Below are 19307 nucleotides of genomic sequence, written 5' to 3'. Positions count from 1 at the left end.
ACCCCTTTTATTACATAAATTGCTAATAATGAATGATCTAATTTTTATATTTTTTATTTTTACTTGAGATACTATGCAAAAAATTAATTTTTTGCTTCAAAAAAATCAAGAGTTGTATAGAGAAAAGATGAAATAGCTATTTCATTGTCATGGGCTTCAAGTAATTGTATTCAACCCTGTAAAATTATATTTAATCACTTGAGTCACCGGGTTGGTTTAAATTAGCAAATTCTAATATCTAGATATATTTTATCTATAACTGATAGATATTATCTATAATAAGTTCCTATTAATAGCATAGAACAAGAATCAGCACAGTATATCTGCCTCATGATTTTATAAATGAAGTTTTATTGAAACACAGCAATGACCATTTGCTTACATATTGGCTATGGCTGCTTATACATTACAACAGCAAAGTTAATCAGTTATATGGTTTTCAAAGCCTAATATATTTGCCATCTGACCCTTACAGAAAAACTTCACTGACCCCTAGTCAGTCCCTGATTTGTATTTATTATTAAAATCAGTTATGTCCAATAGGATATTAACTATGTAAAATTTATATAGAGAAAAAAAGATTAAGAAGTACACCAAAACATTGGTAACAGAGAATTTCCCAGGAAGTTACCACATTCATAGTCAGGCTGGGAGAGTAAGAATAGCCTTTCCTGTTTCAAGTCCTTGTATCATTTATTAGCTATGTTATTTACTTATTCCTTATTAGTGAAAGTATGTGGTATTAACACTCAGGCGCTTTCTCCTCAGATGGGTTCACAATCTCCTGTGTTCCTTGATAAAAGGTATACAGCCAACAAAAAAAGAACCCAAAGTAATTTCTAAAAATGTCTGTGGTTATCAAAAGGTTAAAAAGCATTGCTCTGTGCTATACATATAGGAGCTACATCAGGGCCAGGAAGCCAAGGGCTCAAGGTAACAGAGGAAATGTTACATGTCGACCACTACACAGAAGTTGCTTAAAAATAGTTTTGGTTACATTGTTCATTGTTCACAGATAAATGGGGAATCTGAACAGACTAGATGATCGACTCAAAGTAACCAACTCTCCAGGGAAGATTAGATTGGGAAGAAGAAAGACGTCTAGTATCTATGATGTCAAGTCAACCACTTTGTCAGGAAATTAAAGTTAGTAAGGAGAAGAATTTTTCTTTCAGAAGACTGCCATTTTTCCAACAAAGTCTGCCATAAACTTAAAATACTTTGTGGTACAGAATTCAAAAGAATGTACAGATTTCTTAAACTGAACCTCAATCAGGCTGAATCTGCCCGCCAAAGATACATGCATCAGCCTGGATCTGTAGCCCGACATCAGTGGCCGAGAGCCATCCTAAGGAGCCTCTCCATGAGAAGCCACATACTCTAGCAGGAACCAAGCATGCATTACCTTAAAAGGTATGTGATATTGGACTGAGTCTGAAAAACTGGGTCCCCAAAGTGGATCATGGAAACAAATCAATCAAATGTTGCCTTGTCAGAAGGCTGCCCTCATCATGCCATATAAAAAAGCAGCCACCCCCCATTACTAAAGTTTCTTATAACCCATTGCATTTTAATTCATAGCTCTTATCATTGTCACTTGACATTTTTATATACTCTGTGTATTGTTCTCACCTACTAAAATATAATGCCCATAAGAGTCTAGATTTTATTTTACTATTGAATCCTTAACAACTATAAGAGCTCAAGAAATATTTATTGATTTAATAAATGAATATAAACTAATTGTCTTGTCATTTTCTTCTTTCTCTGATGAACTAAAAACAGAAGCCCTGTTCAATTTAACCGGGAGCTAGCTACTTTACAGTGATAGCATCCCAGTATGACAAACACTGTAAGGGGGAAAAGGGCCCAGGGATACAGGGGCTAGAATAAACCTTAGAAATTATCTAGTCAATTCACCACCTTTTTTGTGAATGGGAAAACAGCTTAGAGTTACAGGCAATGTCACGAAACAAATGCCTGTTCTGCCCCATCCCTCAGCAAGGCTCAATAAAAGAACAAAGACCACCACCAACAAAAAGTATAATATACTGTATATGAGGGAGAACAATTAACACATATGTTGGTTTGCTTTTCCAACTACACACCACAGAGCTCATTCTGGAAGCGGGAGAAGAGAAACACTGACCTGGTGGGTACTTGCCTGTGCATTAGTCTTCCCCCGCTTCTCTTCTGTGGCCCCTTCTCTGCTAATTCTCTCTCCACCCTGCATCCCGCAGGACAGACTGTAAAGTGGACAAATTATAACTGACAGTGGGGCCTGAGAAATCCACACAATTTGAGCACATCTACTTCCTGCTACTCTGTAAATGACATTACTTGTTTTTGGGTTTTTTTATTTTGTTTTTCCTGAGAGACTCTAGATCTAATCATTACTTGAATAACTTTTTAAAAATTCAGAGTGTTGGTTGGTGTCTTCCTCTAAAGAATTTTGTTCAATATCCAATTGTGTTCAATACAATTTCATTATATGGTATTTTAATATCATTCCAAATAAACCCTAAATGTAAAGTTATATTCATACCAACTTCCCTCTAATACCTGTAAAAGTTTTATATTCTCCTTAGCTACTCAGGCTGAGTGTACAATTCACCTTTCACCCCTTTTTTTTCTTTCTCTCTCTCTTTCATCTTTCTGAATAATCCTTGGTTGTTTCTTATTTGTTTTATTATGGTCAGAACGCTTAACATGAGATCTACTCTCTTAAATTTTTAAGTGCAAAACATAGTATAGTTAACTATGGTATAGGCACAGTGTTTTATGCAGATCTCTAGAACTTACTCATCTTGAATCACTACAACTTTATATCTGCTAAACAGCAACTCCCCAAGTCACCCTCTGCAAAGCCCCTGGCAATCACCATTCTACTTTCTGTTTCTATGAGTTTGACTATTTTAGATACTTTCTATAAGTGGAATCATCCAGTATTTGTCCTTATGTGACGGGCTTATTTTACTTAGCATAATGTCCTCCAAGTTCATCTATGTTATTGCTTATGGCAGGATTTCCCTCTATTTTAAGTCTGGATAATATTCCATCATATGTATATGCTACAATTTCTCTATCCATTCATTCATCAATGGACATTTGTGTTGGCCCCATATTTTACCTATTGTGAATAATGCTGCAATGAGCTCAGGAGTACAAGTATCTCTTCAAGATTCCGATTTCAATTTTTTTGTGTATATATACCCTAACATGGGATTGCTGAATCATATGATAGTTCTAATTTTAATTTTTAATTTTTAACTTTTTAAGGAACCTCTATACTCTTTTCCATAGCAACTGCATGAATTTACATTTCTACCAATAGTGTACAGGGGTTACAATTTCTCTACATCCTCACCAACACTTGTTTTCTTTTTAATTTTTTTAATAATAGCCAGCCTAACAGATATGACATGATATCTCATTGTGGTGTTTATTTACATTTCCCTAACATAATGATATTGAGCACCTTTTTATATACCTGTTGACCATTTGTATGTCTTCTTAGGGAAATGCCTATTCAAGTCCTTTGTTCATTTCTAATAGGGTTTTGGTATTGGGGTTTTTTTCCCAGGTTTTTTGTTGTTGTTGTTGATTTTGCTATTGAGGAGTAGGAGTTTCTCTTGTCTTTATGATCATGATTCTTTTCCTTTGGGTCTCAACCCATAGTCTAAAGTAATGATAGTCATCCCAACCGCACCAGCCTCTACTCTCCCAGAGCCTGTCCTTCCTTTTCCTCTTGTTTCTTCCTCCTTTCTTATTGTCTTTTATATTTTTCCTGCTGTAGGAAATTTCTTGAATCCACGTATATTTATTTCCAATTGGAATAGCCAAATCCATTAATTTCTTATTTATTGTCAAAGCTAAAGATGAAATCATCCTTACACTGGTATAGTTAGTTGATCGTTCTAACATTTAAAAAAAAAAAAAAGTCTTTTGAGTATTTCTCCAGCATCTGAGTTTTCCTCAGACATCCAAAATAAATATACTAAGGGTAATTACATTTATGTAACTGACACGAAAAGGGTCTAATAAATGTGTAAACTTTGCTTGCTTTGCACTTAAAATGCTAGTGGGGAGAACTGCTTGCCTTTGTAGTAAATAATTCCTAGAAGTGGGTGTATCACAAGCAGTTTGCAAACGTTACAGGTGCACTTTAGGCATGTCTTCAGGAACCCCCCAAACACACACCTGAAAAACTGAACGTATAGAAATTAAAGGAAGCGAATAGCAAAATAGAGAATACATTTTTTGCCTCCAATGGGGAAAAGAGTGAATTATTGTGATTTTGTGCTATAATGGAGTTAGCTGTTGGAAAATTTTAATGTAGGGTTTTTCCCCCTTTCCACATTGGTGTCTACGGTGAACATTTGCCACACTGGTGGCAGTCTGGCCTCCTATATCTATAGAATCTCCCATAGGATAGCTTTTTTTTCCCATGGTAGAATCCAAAACTCCATTATCAAACCCAGCACCAGCACGTGACTTAGACTGAACCAGTCAAACCACCTCTACAAGCTTGGATATACAAGAGATCAGCATCGAGGGAGAAGACACGATATATGATCCGTATTTGGGGAGAGAATTTTTATGCTTGTTGGCAAGAGTCATGGAGTTTGTTTGTTTATTGATAATAGATTTTATCTCTAAGAGCAGTTTAGGTTCACAGCAAAATTGAGCAAAGAGTACAGAGATTTCCCACGTACCCACTCACCCCACATATACTCACAGCCTGCCCCACGATTAACATCCCTCGCTAGAGTGGTGCATTTGTTACAATTGATGAAATTGCATTGACACATTGTTATAATCCAAAATCCCTAGTCTACATTAGAGCTCACTATTTATGCTATACATTCTGTGGGTTTTGACAAATGTGCAATGACATGTATTCATTCTTTTAGTATTCATACACCATAGTTTTGCTGCTCTAAAAATCACCCATGCTCCATCTATTCATCCATCCCTCTCACCAAACCTCTGATAACCACTGATCTTTTTACTGCCTCCATAGTTTTGCCTTTTCTAATTGGCTTCTTTTACTTAGTAATATACCTTTAAGGTTCTTCCATGCCTTTTCACAACTTATTCATTCGCCTATTGAAGAACAACTTAATTGCTTCCAAGTTTTGGCAATTATGAACAAAGCTGCAATAAACACACATGTGCAGGTTTTTGTGTGGACATAAGTTTTCAACTCCTTTGGATAAATACCAAGGAATGAAATTGATAGATCATATGATAAAACTATGTTTAGCTTTATGAGGAACTGCTACAATGTCTTCCAAAGTCTGTATCATTTTACATTCCCACCAACAGTGAATGAGTCCATATTTCTCCACATCCTCACCAGCATTTGGTGTTGCCACTGTTTTGGATTTTATCCATTCTAATAGGTGTAGAGTGGTATCTCATTGTTATTTTAATTTGCAACCCTCTAATGAAGTATGACATTGAGGATCTTTTCATAGGCTTATTTTCCATCTGTATACCCTCTTTGGTGAGGTGTCTGTTCAGATTATTGCCCTGGTTGTTTAATCAGGTTGGTTGTTTTCTTATTGCTGAATTATAAGAGTTCCTTGTATGTTTTGGATAACAGTCATTTATCAGCTATGTCTTTTGAAAATATTTTCTCATAGTCTGTGGTCTATCTTCTCATTCTCTTGACAGTATCTCTCACAGAACAGAAGTTTTTAATTTTCATGAAGTCCAACATATCAACTTTTTTTTTCATGGTTAGTGCATTTGGTGTCCTATCTAAAGAGTCATCTCCAAACCTAAAGTTATCTAGATTTTTCTCCTATGTTATCCCCTAGGAGTTTGATTGTTTTACATTTTACATTTTAAGTCTTAATCCATGCTGAGTTAATTTTGCGAGAGGTATTAGGTCTATTTCTAGATTTTTCGTTTTTTGCATATGAATGTCCAATTGTTTCAGAACCATTTGTTGAAAAGAATATCCTTTCTCTAATGAAGTGCCTTTAGTCCTTTGTCAACAATCAGTTGACTATGTTTGTGTGGGTCAATTTCTGGGCTTTCTTTTGTTCCACTGATCTATTTATCTGTTGTTTCACCTATACCACACTGTCTCAATTACTGTGGTCATGGAGTTTTCAGAAGCTGCCATAGCAAAGGTGACCCAAGGGTGTCCAAAATTCAACCTTGTGCCTCTGACGAAGCACTGTGTGGATCCAGCTATAGGCAGTCCTACAATGTGATTTGCAACTTGTTCCTGACTAAAGTATGTTTTGTTGTTTTCAACTAAGAACTCAGACTGAAAGAATGATCTCCACAGACAGCATAGATACAATTTTGATGGGAAGTTGCCAAATGCATTTAGTTCTCTATTATTCCTCTTGAGGAATATGGAAATGAGAAAAGAAATGGGATTTAAAATCAACAGACCAAGGTCTGAGTCGTGGCTTTGCCAATGACTAATTTTATGATGCAAGAAATCATCTGACTTTCCCAAGTCCCTATTCATTTTTCCGAAAATAGAGATAATTTCTGTCTCATAAATTTATTTTAGAGAAATAATTGATATTAATCAAAATAGTTAAAGAGATAATAGTAGGTCCTCAATTAATGCTTTTTATATTTGCTATCTGTCATAAATGGGATGATCTCGTTACTTCAAAGTGCCTAAAAGATATGGTAAGGTTCTCATTAGATTGGATGGACCAGCTTGGGAACAATGGTAACAATAAAGATAATTAAATATGTTTAGGCAATACAAGGACTTTAAGCATGAGTAAGCTGAATTTTTTGAGTAGTAGCAGCTCTACGATTTAAAAATAATAATTGTTTAGTAAGTGCCCCATCCAAGCAAAAGAAGGGATCAGTACACCTTGTGACCAGTGTGGATAAGTTGTATGTTTAGACTAGGCATCATTGAAAGAATTCCTTGTATCTCTTTCATTTAATTAGAAATGGCTTCACTGAGGAAGTGATATTTTCAGAAACAAAGATATAGTTATATGGTTTATTTATTTCTGTTTAAAAATTTTTATATTCTATTTTTCCTTATATGAACACTTTAATGAATATTAATTATATAAAATTATTTTAAAAACAGATCAGCAAAAATGAAGTTATAATCACTTATAATTCTACTGTCTGGAGATAATTATTCCCAGCATTTTGCTATCTTTCTAGAATATTTCCTATGCATTGAGGTATAGATAGCTAGATTCAAAAATTTAGAATTATACAATGATGATAATTTTTTCATCATCAGCATGTCACCTAATGAGTGTTAATACTTTGGGTCTAAGGGGAAAAAAAGAGAATAAACTATATATACTGTTCCTTTGTTTTGTCTTCACATAAAAACATAAGCATATTCCAGGTTTGTAAATATAAAACGATATCATTTTTAATGGCCACAGAGAATTCCCTTAAAAGCATGCAACAAAATTATTCAACTCACCTCCTAATGATGGCCATTTAGGTAATTCCTAGGAAGGAGAAGGGTATTGCCAAGACTGCCACATCCTTTCCCATAGATCTTTCTGCACTGCCCAGTGCTTTCTTTAGGCAAATTCCCAGAAGCACAACTGCTAGTTTAGATAAATGGAATGGTACCCATTGGTTTCCATGGATGAGAATTACTGTACATCAGAATTCACCTCAGTGAAAAGGAGTAAAAACAGGTATAAGGTTGTTTTTGTTAAAGTAGCACAAAATCATGGTAGACATGACTCTACCTACGAAGAGCACTGGCACTATTGCTGAAGCCTGGTTCAGCTTAAGAGAACAACAGTAATGCTGTAGACAAAGTATATGGGGGCAAATCACACCACTGCTATTTTCTTATCAGTTTCATTCTCTCTCTCCCTCTCTCTCTGTCTCTCTCCCCCCACCCACGTATGCACACACACACACACACACACACACAACCCCTAACACACACTCTTGCTGGTGGGTACTGTGCTGAGTGTTAGCTACAGCACATTCATATTAATAGAATCCACAGTGGGTCTATGTGGTTTATTGAAAGTAACCAGAACTGCAGTGCAATTTCGTCAGCATCGGTGGTGATGAATACTTTCAAAACCATTAGCCCTTAGTCTCCGACCGCCATCAGACATTCCACAGAGGCTAAATTTAGTCGCGTGCCCCAAACTTTCTCCAGCTACTGCCTGTCCCCTCTGACGTCAGGGAGCAGGTAAACCAGATTCCTTGTCTCACTTTATCCGTTCCCTCCATATGTTTCTGCAAGTTCCAATGCTAGGCTATTTAAGTAAAAGTTAAAGCAATCTGTCTGTTGTAAAGATTTGCCTTTGATAGGGAGAATTGGAAAAGATAAAGTGAAAGAGAATTGGTTGGGGGATTTAGCCTCATTTGGCATGGGAGTAGGTAAATGCCGGGATTTAATGATTTGCTTTCACTATAAAGCCCTGCACTTAAATTCTCAAATATATATTTGAGCAGGCCTAACACATAAAAGAAAATATTTTTATCATTTTACCTTTTATTGTCAAGAAATTGGCGTGGAAAGGATCGTGCATATAGAATCACCATGGGAAACTACAAGGACAGAATTTCCATTCCAAAGGCCCATGGGAAAAATATTTCTTTTTGATATCCTGTAAAAGGCCATGATTTTTTTTTTATTTGAACATGTACTAAAGTTTTATGATAGGAAAATTTCTACATACAGGTTTATGCCGAAGGAGATAATATGCACAGTCACAGAACTCAACCATGATTGAATTATTCCTGAGAGCTCAAAGGGGTGGTTGAAAAAGCTGAAAGTATTTGGACCAAAAGCAAAGAGAACCTCGGGAAGGCAGACTGATCTTCAACTACTGGAAGGCGATTACTTGTAATTTATATGCTCCACTGGGTCAATGTGAGATAACTAAGAGGAAACTATAAAGAATAATCTAGCAAACCGACTAATCTACTTTACTAGATTCTCACCCTAGAGTTATGATGCAGAAGCTGACATGGCTTGTAGGAGAGACCATAATGTGGAGCCATGTAATCAAGCAGATAAAATCAGGAAGTCTGTTAAAGCTGTAGAACCAAATGTGTAGTTTCAGACACCAGAACACCCAGTGTACACTATTTTTAATTTAATATCATTTTGTTCCTTTGAGAATATCTCCCTGTAAGAAATAATCTACTGCCATGGTTAAGAGCCCAAGCTCTGGAACCAGGCTGCCATGACCATATCTGCATGATCACTTAGTGGCTGTCTGCCCTTCAGCGAGTTACTTCATGCACTTACCCTTTCTGTGCCTCACTTTCCCCATCTATATAAAATGCAGGTAATAATATACTACATGGGGCTGTTGTAAGAATTAAATGAATGAGCACATGCAAAGTGCTTAGAAGAGTCCCTGGCATGCATTAAGCACTCAATACATACTGCCTGACATTATTAATATAGTGTTAATATTATGCAAAACTTTATATACGTGAGAATGAAAGCTCTTAAAAGAATATCTTAGAGTCATATTATGTGAGGAAAATCACCAACTTATTTCAGTAAAGGGAGTTCAAAACACTTGGTTTTACTTAAATGACTAAATAACCGAATGGGAGTTTTTCCTCATTTACCAAGATACTTAATCTTCCTTTTCATTTTTTGTTTTTCAGATTTGGTATTTAAATGCAAAATCCTGACCAGGCATATACTGTCCCTATGATTTGTTGCTTTTTGAAGAGGGAGTTTAGAAGTGGGTGTGGGGCAAGACCCAGCACTGCTGCTCTGCAGAGCATTTTTCTCTACCAAGATCATACCGAATTCCTTTGAGGTCTCCTCCAACCAGGGGCAGATAAAATACAGGATGCCCAGTTACATTTAACTATCAGATAAACAACAATTAATTTTTAGCATAAGTATATCCTAAATGCTGCATGGGACATACTTATACTAAAAATTAGTTGTTTTATCTGCGATTCAAATATAACTGGGCTTCCTGTATTTTTATTTGCTAAATCTGACACCCTACTTGCAGCTCTGAGACCAGAAAGCTATAATTCACCCGGGCAGAGTTCTCAGCTGCTAGTGGCATAGAGAATATCATTTTCCTGTTATATTTTGTCCCCCATGCAAAATCCCCCCTAGTTACCTTTCTAATATAAGCAATTGTAATCGTACTTGTGTATGACTTTTTAGAGCCCATTCATAAGCATGGCAGCATGTTAGGTTGTTTTAATAAAATCCACCTGACAGAAGAAGAAAGCAGAATAAACTAGCTTCATTTATCTTCTATTTTCTCCAGTAAGGGGAATGACTTTCAAACTGACAAGGATAGAGCAAGCACTTAACAGCAAGTTGAAGTTGTGGACAGAAGGTAAACAGCTAGAGAGAAGCTAGACCTTCTGATAAGTTCAGGTCTGGACCAAGACAAATTATGTCAGCCCAGTTTTAATGGCCCAGGCTTGGTCCTATCTATGTCACCCCAGCTGGGACTATTGATTGTCTCCTTTGTAGACACAGTCCCACCTTTGATCACTGTACATACACTATACACACACACACGCGTGCGCACACACACACAGGGAAACTAGTCTGAGTGGAAATGAGGAGATGATCATTAGGATACAGGGGCAGCTCGTGGACTCCACGGGCAGAGGCACGCCCAGGCCCAGGGGACCACCTGAGTGCAGGCCCGGAGCATTTCAGAGACCCCAGGAGGCCTCCTCTCCACCTATGGTTCCTCACAACAGGATGGCCTCCTCCGCCTCACAGCAGGCCACGGGGCACCTCAGGGACACCCTGGTTTCTACCTTCTCTGTTCCGAGTCCCGCCCAGACTGAGACTGGAATCTCTTAGGCTCCATTCAAAATTCCTGGGAGACAGATGTAAACATTGGATAGGATGGTGGACAGGCAGTTTTCAGGAAATCGGAAGGAGAAACAAGCAGACACACAGTACATGTCCAACGAAACTAACTTACCCAAGACTAAACAAACAAAAAATGAGGTCCAAGAAGGGACATTTTGGAACTCAAATTGGGATACTCAGATTCAGCAAGAAACAGCCAGCCACAAAGCAAACTCTTCCTCTCTCCTTCTCTAAAATTGAAGCAATCTGGAGATTTGTTTATTCTAGAAAGAGTCAACAATGACAATACCCTTTCATAATTTTAGTAAGGATAAGGGGAGAGCAAGGGTGCAGAGACAGAGTGGAGGTGATATCAAAAGCTTTAAACCTAAACCCAAGCTCTGATTTTTAGGCACCTCTTCTCAAAAGTTGATCAATGATCCCATCAAGCTAGGAAGAATAGAATTAATTATGATATTTCTCACTTTGCTTAGAATTTCTCATACCACTGTCGAAGTTTCATTGCTTCTTCCCCATTTATTAAGTTATTTCTAAGACATTGTTCTCTCATACCTCAGGGCCTTCTCATATACTGTTCCCCTGCCTGGATCACCCTTCCCTCAAATCAAGCCACGATTAGGATCGTCTACTCCACCTGTGAGTGCAGTTCCCGGCCCTTGGGTAATAAATGAGACTATTAGTTAGTACCCAGGCCAGTGGCTCTTGAAGGAGTTGTCCCTTATCCCAGTTATGTCTTACTTGTGACTTAACCTATCATCTCTTCCCTCGTGCTAAATGGCATCTAAAAGGCCAAAGTTATACATTTTCTCACGGGGCAAACTCCCCGTCGTTATTTACAAGAGATAACTGAGCATTTCTGCTTCTTCTTTGACCCCTTAGAAAAAAATCCAAAACTAAAGTTATTTCCTCTGTGTTCCCCCTACCTGGCAAGCACTCAGCTACTTTAGATAGAGAATAATCCCATATTTTTCTCTCTCTTTTCTTTAATTTGATGATGTATTCAACATTTTTGAATGACCACCAGGTGCCAGGTGTCATGCCGGTGGCAGGTTCAGAGACCCGGAGGACAGTTGATTCCTACACTCAAGGGTCTCCCAAGTGAGGTTTCCAGATCTTCAATGCTTCTTTCCTGGGCCACGTTCAGACCTACAAGAGGCAGCATGCTTTCTCCAGAGCTCCCTCCTGCCTGCCCACCCGCGGAAGGTCAGAGAGCTTTCTGTTGTTTTAGTTAGGGCCCGGTCCAGGCTCGATCTTCCTCTGCTCGGTGCCTGACCGGAAGGCTGGTGGCTTCTTGCCATCAGCCGTCAGCCGGCACAGAGTGTTTGTGGTAGACCACCTGAAGCTGGGGGACGGGGGGCAGGCAGTGGAACGGGGGGAAACAGTTTCTATTTAAGGCAGTAAGAGGAAAACTCTGACTTGCCCCTCGGCCCCCGAGTTTCTCACCCTTTGCTGCTCATAGACTTAAAGTCTTACTCATTAGACTTTCCACGTGTGGCTCTGAGGTTCTCGGGCCCCTCTGCCGAGCTGGAGATTTCCCCTGGGTGTGGGACCCCCACTGCTGCCACCTAACCCGCAGGCTGGGGAAGGGCCAGGGGCATTGTAGTTCAAGGTGTTTTCTGTGCGCTGTACTCTGGGGGCCCACACGGCAAAGGCACACGACTTCCTCCGGTACCTACATGTCCCCACGACAGCTCTTGCTGTCAGGTGGTTTTTGTGTGACATGCTGCGGATGCATCATACAGCTCCACTCTGTGAGAGAGCTTCCTTGTCACCTTCTTGGTGCCAGGCTAGCTAGGATGCTCCTTGAACCCTTAAAAGCATCCTACCAACCCCAAAGGTCACCAAGGGCATGAGGGCCGATCTGAGAGTCGCGGCTATACGTATTCATTGTGTGCTAAGTTCCATCTTTCACATCATAGGCTGTGGGTTCGGTTGACATTGCCTTGCCGGTCATTTGACAATTCACTCATACCACACTCATTTATACAATAGATGTTTTATTGAGCATCTAACAATTCCACACCCAGTGACAGCACTGAGGACAATGGGTGAGTCAAGGAAACAGCTGCCGCTGAGTAATACTGCAGCAATTGAAACCAGCAAAGGTTGTGGGGTGCACAGAGAAGGGGCATCTCTCCCCGTGGGTGGGGGTGGGGTGGAAAAGAAGGCCTCACAGAGGACCGACCGCTCAGACACATCTCCAAGGGTGAACAGGGATTTGCCCGATAAGGAAGGAAGGAAGGGTGCCCCAGCGTTCTAGACCAGGAGAATCCTAATGCCAGAGGATGAAGAGCTCGAATGCCTTTTAAACCCACACATGGGGACTTTAACCTCAGAGTGCTGGGGTGGCGCTGCTGAAGTCTGTAAGCAGAGCGGGAACGAAACCAGACGCTAGGCGAGGGAATCCGGGCGAGGCTGTCGGCCAGCAGCCACACCTGGTGCTCCGGTCTCACCTGTCTCCCCTCAGCACCAGGCACATGACGGCCCTGGAAGAGGACTTGTTCATCTGTCGTTTTCTATGTCCAGGCTCTGCCGCTTCTCTGGGCACTCGTGAAGCATGGGCATCTTAGCAGCCCACCAGGTGCCAGGGGGCATGGAAAAGAAGGTGATGCTCTGCATTTCTCTGCTGGCCTCAGAGGGCCTGTCTGAAATGCCAGGGGAAGGCGTGCTGGAGGGTGAGGGGGCTTGAACTCTGGCCGAGAACGCCAACCCTGCAATGGGAAGACAACAGCTGCGTGCATTATACTGAGGCTCTCCCAGCTGCCAGAACTGCTGGTGTAGGAGCCTCAGGTACTCTAAAGAGAGTGAGTCAAAAAATCTGAAATGAAGTCTTCGCCGCACCGCTCACCCACCGGATCACTTTGGACAGGTTGCTTAAAGGAAGCCTCAGTTTCCCCTCTAAAAAAAAATGGAAAGGATAGTATCAATCCTGCCTACCAGATGTGATTTCAGGATGAAATAAGGCATGAGAGAGTGCTTTGTATGCAGTAAAATATTGTAAAGGTAGGTTTTTGCCGTTGTTAATGGCCATAGTGCTTCTATAGTGTCAGGTAAGTCTTCTCCCATGTGAAAAGGACGTTCTTCTGTCCCTGTCTTCCCTTACTAGCTCCATCCACACCTGGCAGGAAACAACGGGCAGCAGTATGTGTAACATTTGCAAAAGCACACACGGAAAACTATAGTAGTGCCAGAAAAACTACTCTTTCTAATAAAGTTGTTTTTCTTGTGATGAAAGCATCAAGAAGTATGCAGTTATGCATATATTGAACTTTTGTAGAGCTTTCACCAACTTGGTGGAGTACTAACATTATATCCATTTACAGAGGAAAAAACTGAGGCCAGAGAGATTTGGAGACTGCCCCTGATCACACAGCCCATACATGAAACAGTTGTTTGCCACTAAATCTCTCTATTCTAGTAACACTTCAGCAAATAGCCAGCTCTAGGAACTAAATGGGTATCCAATAAATGCCTGATTAAAATATACAGTTGGCAGCTATTACTGCTGTCATTTTTTGTATTTGAAATTTCTGGTGTCTCAATATTACAATGATTCTGTGGCTAAGAATGGCAAAAATTATTCAACTTAAAAGAATGAAAGAATTTTTTTAAATGTATGTTTGGAAAGATCAGTGGTGGAATGAAGTTCTAAGAAGTCATATATCTTTGTCAATATTTCATGCTATTTGTGTATGCACCAAATATTTACTGAGGCCTATAACATGGCAGCCATCATTTCTAAGAACTGAGGCTTCAAGAGTGAACAAAACAAACAAAATCCTTGACTTCATGGACCAAATATCCTGATGGGAAAGAAAGATAATAAACAGAACTATATAAGTAAAATATACTATACTCCAGAAAGTGACACATATTAAAGAGAATAAATGAAGGGTGGAAGGAGAGAATGAAATATTGGGGAAGGGGTAATTGAGGTTTTAGATAGAGTAGATGGAAAAAAGCCTCACTGAGAAGATGACTTGAGCAAAGAACCAAAGGAAAGCTGTCTGGGGGAAGAGCACTCCAGAAACTGCAAGTGCAAAGGCCCTGAGGCAGGAGCGTGTCTGGTAATTCAAGATTCTGTAGTGACCACTGCACAGACCAGATTCCACTTGCTCATGCACCTCACTGAGCTCCTCTGCAACCATGTCTGATGAACCCAAAATGACTAAGATGGAGAAATTCCATAAGCTGAAACTGAGTAAGACAGAAAGGCAAGTGAGAAATCCACTGCCTTCCAAAGAAACGATGGAATAGGAGAAGCAAGAAGGCGAATCGTAATGAGATGGGCACCACCAATACACACTGTGTGTTCCGCAAGTATCGCCTTCTTATTTTACTTCTTTTAACTGTTTAACTTTGTAAGATGCAAAGAGGTTGGATCAAGTTAAAAATGGCTATGTTGCCCCTTTCACATCAAAGAATCCAGGACTACTGAAGATAAAGGCTGTGCCTGCCTCTCCCTCCTGCCTGTCTGGCCAGCAGGGAAGGAAAAGAACTTGCATGTTGGTGAAGGAGGAAATGGAGTGGGAGGACAGTGGAATCTAGAATAAAGCCAAGCTGGACCCAGGTGCCTGCAGGCTGCAAAATGCAGTTTAATCATAGTGCCATTTTTTGTTGTTGTTCAAATGATTTTAATTACAGAAAGGCAAAATTATTTTTTAAATATTCAGGTAGAATGTTTTAAAACCTAAAAAAAAAAAAAAAAAAAAAAAAGTAGTCAGTCCAAAGTAGCTAGTTTGAGAAACCAAAGGAGAAAGTAGTAAAAAACGAAGTCAGAGAGTTGACAGGGAGCAAGACCATTCTGGGCCTTATAGATTGAGGCTTTGGCTTTTACTCTGAGTGAGAAATGAGGATATTGGAAGGATGTATGCAGAGTTATAACACAATCTGACCTAGGCTTCGATAGGTCACTCTTGCTGGGGCCTAAGACAGACACAGGAAGACCATATAGGAGGCCACTGCAATAATCCAGGTGGGATGATGGTGGATTGGACCAAGGGGCTGTTGGGGAAGACTCAAATGCTTCTATTTGGAAAGTAGAACTGACATGGTATTCTGACAAACTTAGTATGGAATGGTAGAGAATGAGGAGATAAAGAATGACACCAAGGCTGTTGAGGTGGGCACCTGGAAGAACGGTGCTGCTATTACCTGAGACAGGAAAATGCAGGAGTTGATGGTTCATGGGAGAATACATTTGGCCATGTTAAGTTTGAGATGCTTGGTAGACATCCAAATGAAAATGTCAGGTAGACAGATATATATAGGTCAGGAGTCCAGAGGAAATATCTGGGCTGGAAATAATTTCAAAGTCATTGGCACATACATGGCATTTAAAGCCATGATTATAAGTGAAATCATGTAGGTAGTAAGAGTTGATCAAAAAGAGAAGAGGTCCAAGGACTGAGCCTTAAGATACTCCAAAGTCTACAGGTTAGGAAGGTAAGGAGAAACCAGCAAGGGAAATTGGGGAGTAGCCAGAAAGATAGAAGGAAAACTAAGCTTCTGTGGTGTCTTGGAAATCAAGACAGGAAAGTGTGTGTAGGAGTGGAGTGTGAGCACCATCGTCAAACGCTGTGGATATGCTGAGAAATGAGAACTCGGAAATGACGGTTGGGTTTAACAACATGGTGCTCACAGAGGATCAGGACGGGGAAAGGTTCAGTGGTGGGAGCAAAAACCTTATTGAAGAGGGTCAAGAAGGCCTAGCAGAAGAACTGAAGACAGCCAGTATCAATGACTCTTTAAGGCTAGTCGTGGCGGCTCACGCCTGCAATCCTAGCACTCTGGGAGGCCGATGTGGGAGGATTGTTTGAGCTCAGGAGTTCAAGACCAGTCTGAGCAAGAATGAGACCCCATTTCTACCAAAAGAAAGAAATTAGCTGGACAACTAAAAATACATAGAAAAATTTAGCCAGGCCTGGTGGCGCATGCCGGTAATCCCAGCTACTCAGGAGGCTGAGGCAGGAGAATCACTTAAGCCCAGGTTTGAGGTTGCCGTGAGCTAGACTGACTCCACAGCACTCTAGCCCAGGCAACAGAGTGAGACTCTGTCTCAAAAACAAAACAAAACCCCAACTCTTTAAAAAGAATAGTTTTACAATGCAGTTGCCTTATAAGTGTCACTAAGAGGCTTGGAGAGAAGAAGGACTGTAGCTAAAGGTGGAATGGGGTCAAAGAGTGTGTTTTGTTTGTATATTTTGATTTTTACATGAGGAAAGTAATAACAGGTTTGTATGCTGATGGGATGATCCAGTGGAAAGTTTAAGGATTAGTGTAATACCCAGTGTATCAGCCACATATATTTGCCATTCTTCTACCAATTTGAATTCATAAATGCAGGTTATATACTCCCGATTCTTCATGCTTTCAATTTCATTACTTTCACCAGGAACTAACCGTATTAGCAAACTGATCTTTGGCTAAACTATTTCCTGGTACAGATAAGAGAAGGAAATAATAAGTAATACCTTGCTACAGTCCATAATAATCATACATTTGGTAAAAATATTATTTCATCAAAAGAGTTTTATAAACAGACATTAAATATAAATTATATACCTTTATGGGGTTTTTGTTTTTTTGTTTTGGGGGGTGGGGGTTTGGAAACAGGGTCTCACTCTATTGCTGGAGCTAGAGAGCAGTAGCGTCGTCATAGCTCACTGCAACCTCAAACTCCTGGGTGCAAACCATCCTCCTGTTTCAGCCTCCTGAGTAGCTGGGACTTCAGGGATGTGCCACCACACTCAGCTAATTTTTCTGGTTTGTTTCTTTCGTTTCTTTCTTTCTTTTTTTTTTAGTAAAGACAAAATCTTGCTATGTTGCTCAGGCTGGTCTCAAACTCCTGGCCTCAAGCAATCCTCCCACGTCAGCCTCCCAAACTGCTAGGATTATAGGCATGAGCCACCGTGCCCAGCCCCTTTTGTTTAAACAATAAGAAAAATCACAAAAGATTTTGAAATTAAAAGCAAACATCTCCAAGCAGAGACTGAGTCTTCTCCCTCCTACTTTCACTGCTACTGATTAGTATTTGATTTAACCGTGGGTGTTTATTCCAAGTTCCAAGGGGAATAGAATCAGTCTCTCCTAAGAGTCAGATATCTGTAGCCCATGATCCCCCTAACGGGAACGGGGCATTGCTTTTGAGGTAATGAAACAGGAATGAGCTCACTACCTCCGCAGTCACTTTCACCCCTTCAGAATTCTTGCTTGCTTATGGTGTTGCCTTAAGCAGTTGCTTCAAGAGAATCTCATCATCAAAGTTGTGGTTTCCTGCCCAAATGCAGCTTAGCTTTATAATAAAATACCCTCAACCCTTCCTTCCTGTTGCTTCTTCCCTCCCTCCAAGCCAAGAGCAGTGAAAACTCTGCTAAGTAGTGACTACGGGGTTTCTCTCTTGGCCTCTTGGTCCCTACTTTCACTCTAGATATAATTACTTGGTAACAAAATTATTCCTAGTTCCTACTACAAAGCTCTTTATCTACTTTCAATTAAACACTTAATATTGTAACAGCTTTCTGCTGCTACCAGATGCCTCAATTTTACTCTTTTGTAGCCTGTTTTAGTTCTTTATTTATTGAAACTATGTATCCTCCCACATTTGATTTTTTTAATAGTCATACGTTTTGAAGAGAACGAAAAGTAGTTTTAAACTACAATTGCCTCAGAAAGGTCATTTGATGTTTGATAGGGCAAATCTTTCTGTTTTTCATTTACAAGTATGCGCGCGCACACACACACACATTGTCATGTGTTTGAGCAAAGCAACTAAGGCTTAAAATGGCTTATATAGTAGCTAATGTTTACCGAGCACTTACTCCACACCTAGTATTCTGTGAAGCACTTGGCATGCATTACCTTATCTGATTCTCCATCTTACTACTGACAAAACTAAGAATTTGGAGAGGTTAAAGCACCTGCCCAAGGTTACACAGCCAATAAATGATTCAGGATTTGAACCCAACTATTCTGACTCCAGAATCCACATACTTAACTATTCATGCAGGAGAGAGTTATCTTACAGGAAAAATATGAGGGCAGTGCTCCTAAAACTTGTCCAGCCAAGTGTCAAGGGCAGAGAGAGACCTCCTCAAAGGAGGGAAGTCTTGGTGGGAAGGGAACTGCAATACATACCAAGTGCAACAGTTCCTTGAAGTCTCATGCCTTACCCTATAATGTATGACAGTTTTGCATTCTGCTTCATAATATATTCATATTGCTTTAATATAAAAGGAATATTTGGCTCCACTAAAGGACACAAAAGATATATAAATATTTATGAAGCAGATGACAAACATTGTACGAATGTCAATTTTCCCTAAATTAATCTAGCATTCAATGTAATTCCAATAAAAATCTCCATGGAGTTTTGAGAAAAAGTTTTCTCATCTAATTTTTAAATTTATATGACACAAAGATATTCACAAATAGCTGAAGCAAGTTGGAAAAAGAAAAACAGAGGGAAGATTTGCCCTATCAAATATTAAGACATAAG

At 39.7% G+C, this 19307-nt stretch overlaps 2 protein-coding genes and 1 non-coding gene across 3 annotated transcripts in view; 2 read left to right on the top strand and 1 right to left on the bottom strand.

The window, feature by feature from the left end:
* Window positions 1-19307, bottom strand: part of XCL1 (X-C motif chemokine ligand 1) — a 64416-nt gene that overhangs the window by 16883 nt on the left and 28226 nt on the right. The window lies entirely within an intron of this gene.
* LOC142869839 (small nucleolar RNA SNORD56) lies at window positions 7217-7286 on the top strand. Its single transcript, XR_012918391.1, has one exon. It is a non-coding gene; the product is annotated as a small nucleolar RNA SNORD56 (small nucleolar RNA).
* Window positions 14918-15067, top strand: LOC109730368 (thymosin beta-4-like). Its single transcript, XM_075993184.1, has one exon. The coding sequence runs from the start codon at window positions 14957-14959 to the stop codon at window positions 15065-15067; it is 111 nt and encodes a 36-aa protein (XP_075849299.1). The 5' UTR covers window positions 14918-14956.

The sequence above is a fragment of the Microcebus murinus genome, chromosome 2, assembly GCF_040939455.1.
Source record: "Microcebus murinus isolate Inina chromosome 2, M.murinus_Inina_mat1.0, whole genome shotgun sequence".
Taxonomy (NCBI): Eukaryota; Metazoa; Chordata; class Mammalia; order Primates; family Cheirogaleidae; genus Microcebus; species Microcebus murinus.
The sequence above is the reverse complement of the archived record's forward strand: the minus strand, read 5'-3'. Positions and strand labels throughout refer to the sequence as shown.

Bases quoted from the DNA above. Each gene is read 5' to 3' on its own strand.
- LOC109730368 (XM_075993184.1), top strand. From the start codon at position 14,957: ATGTCTGATGAACCCAAAATGACTAAGATGGAGAAATTCCATAAGCTG.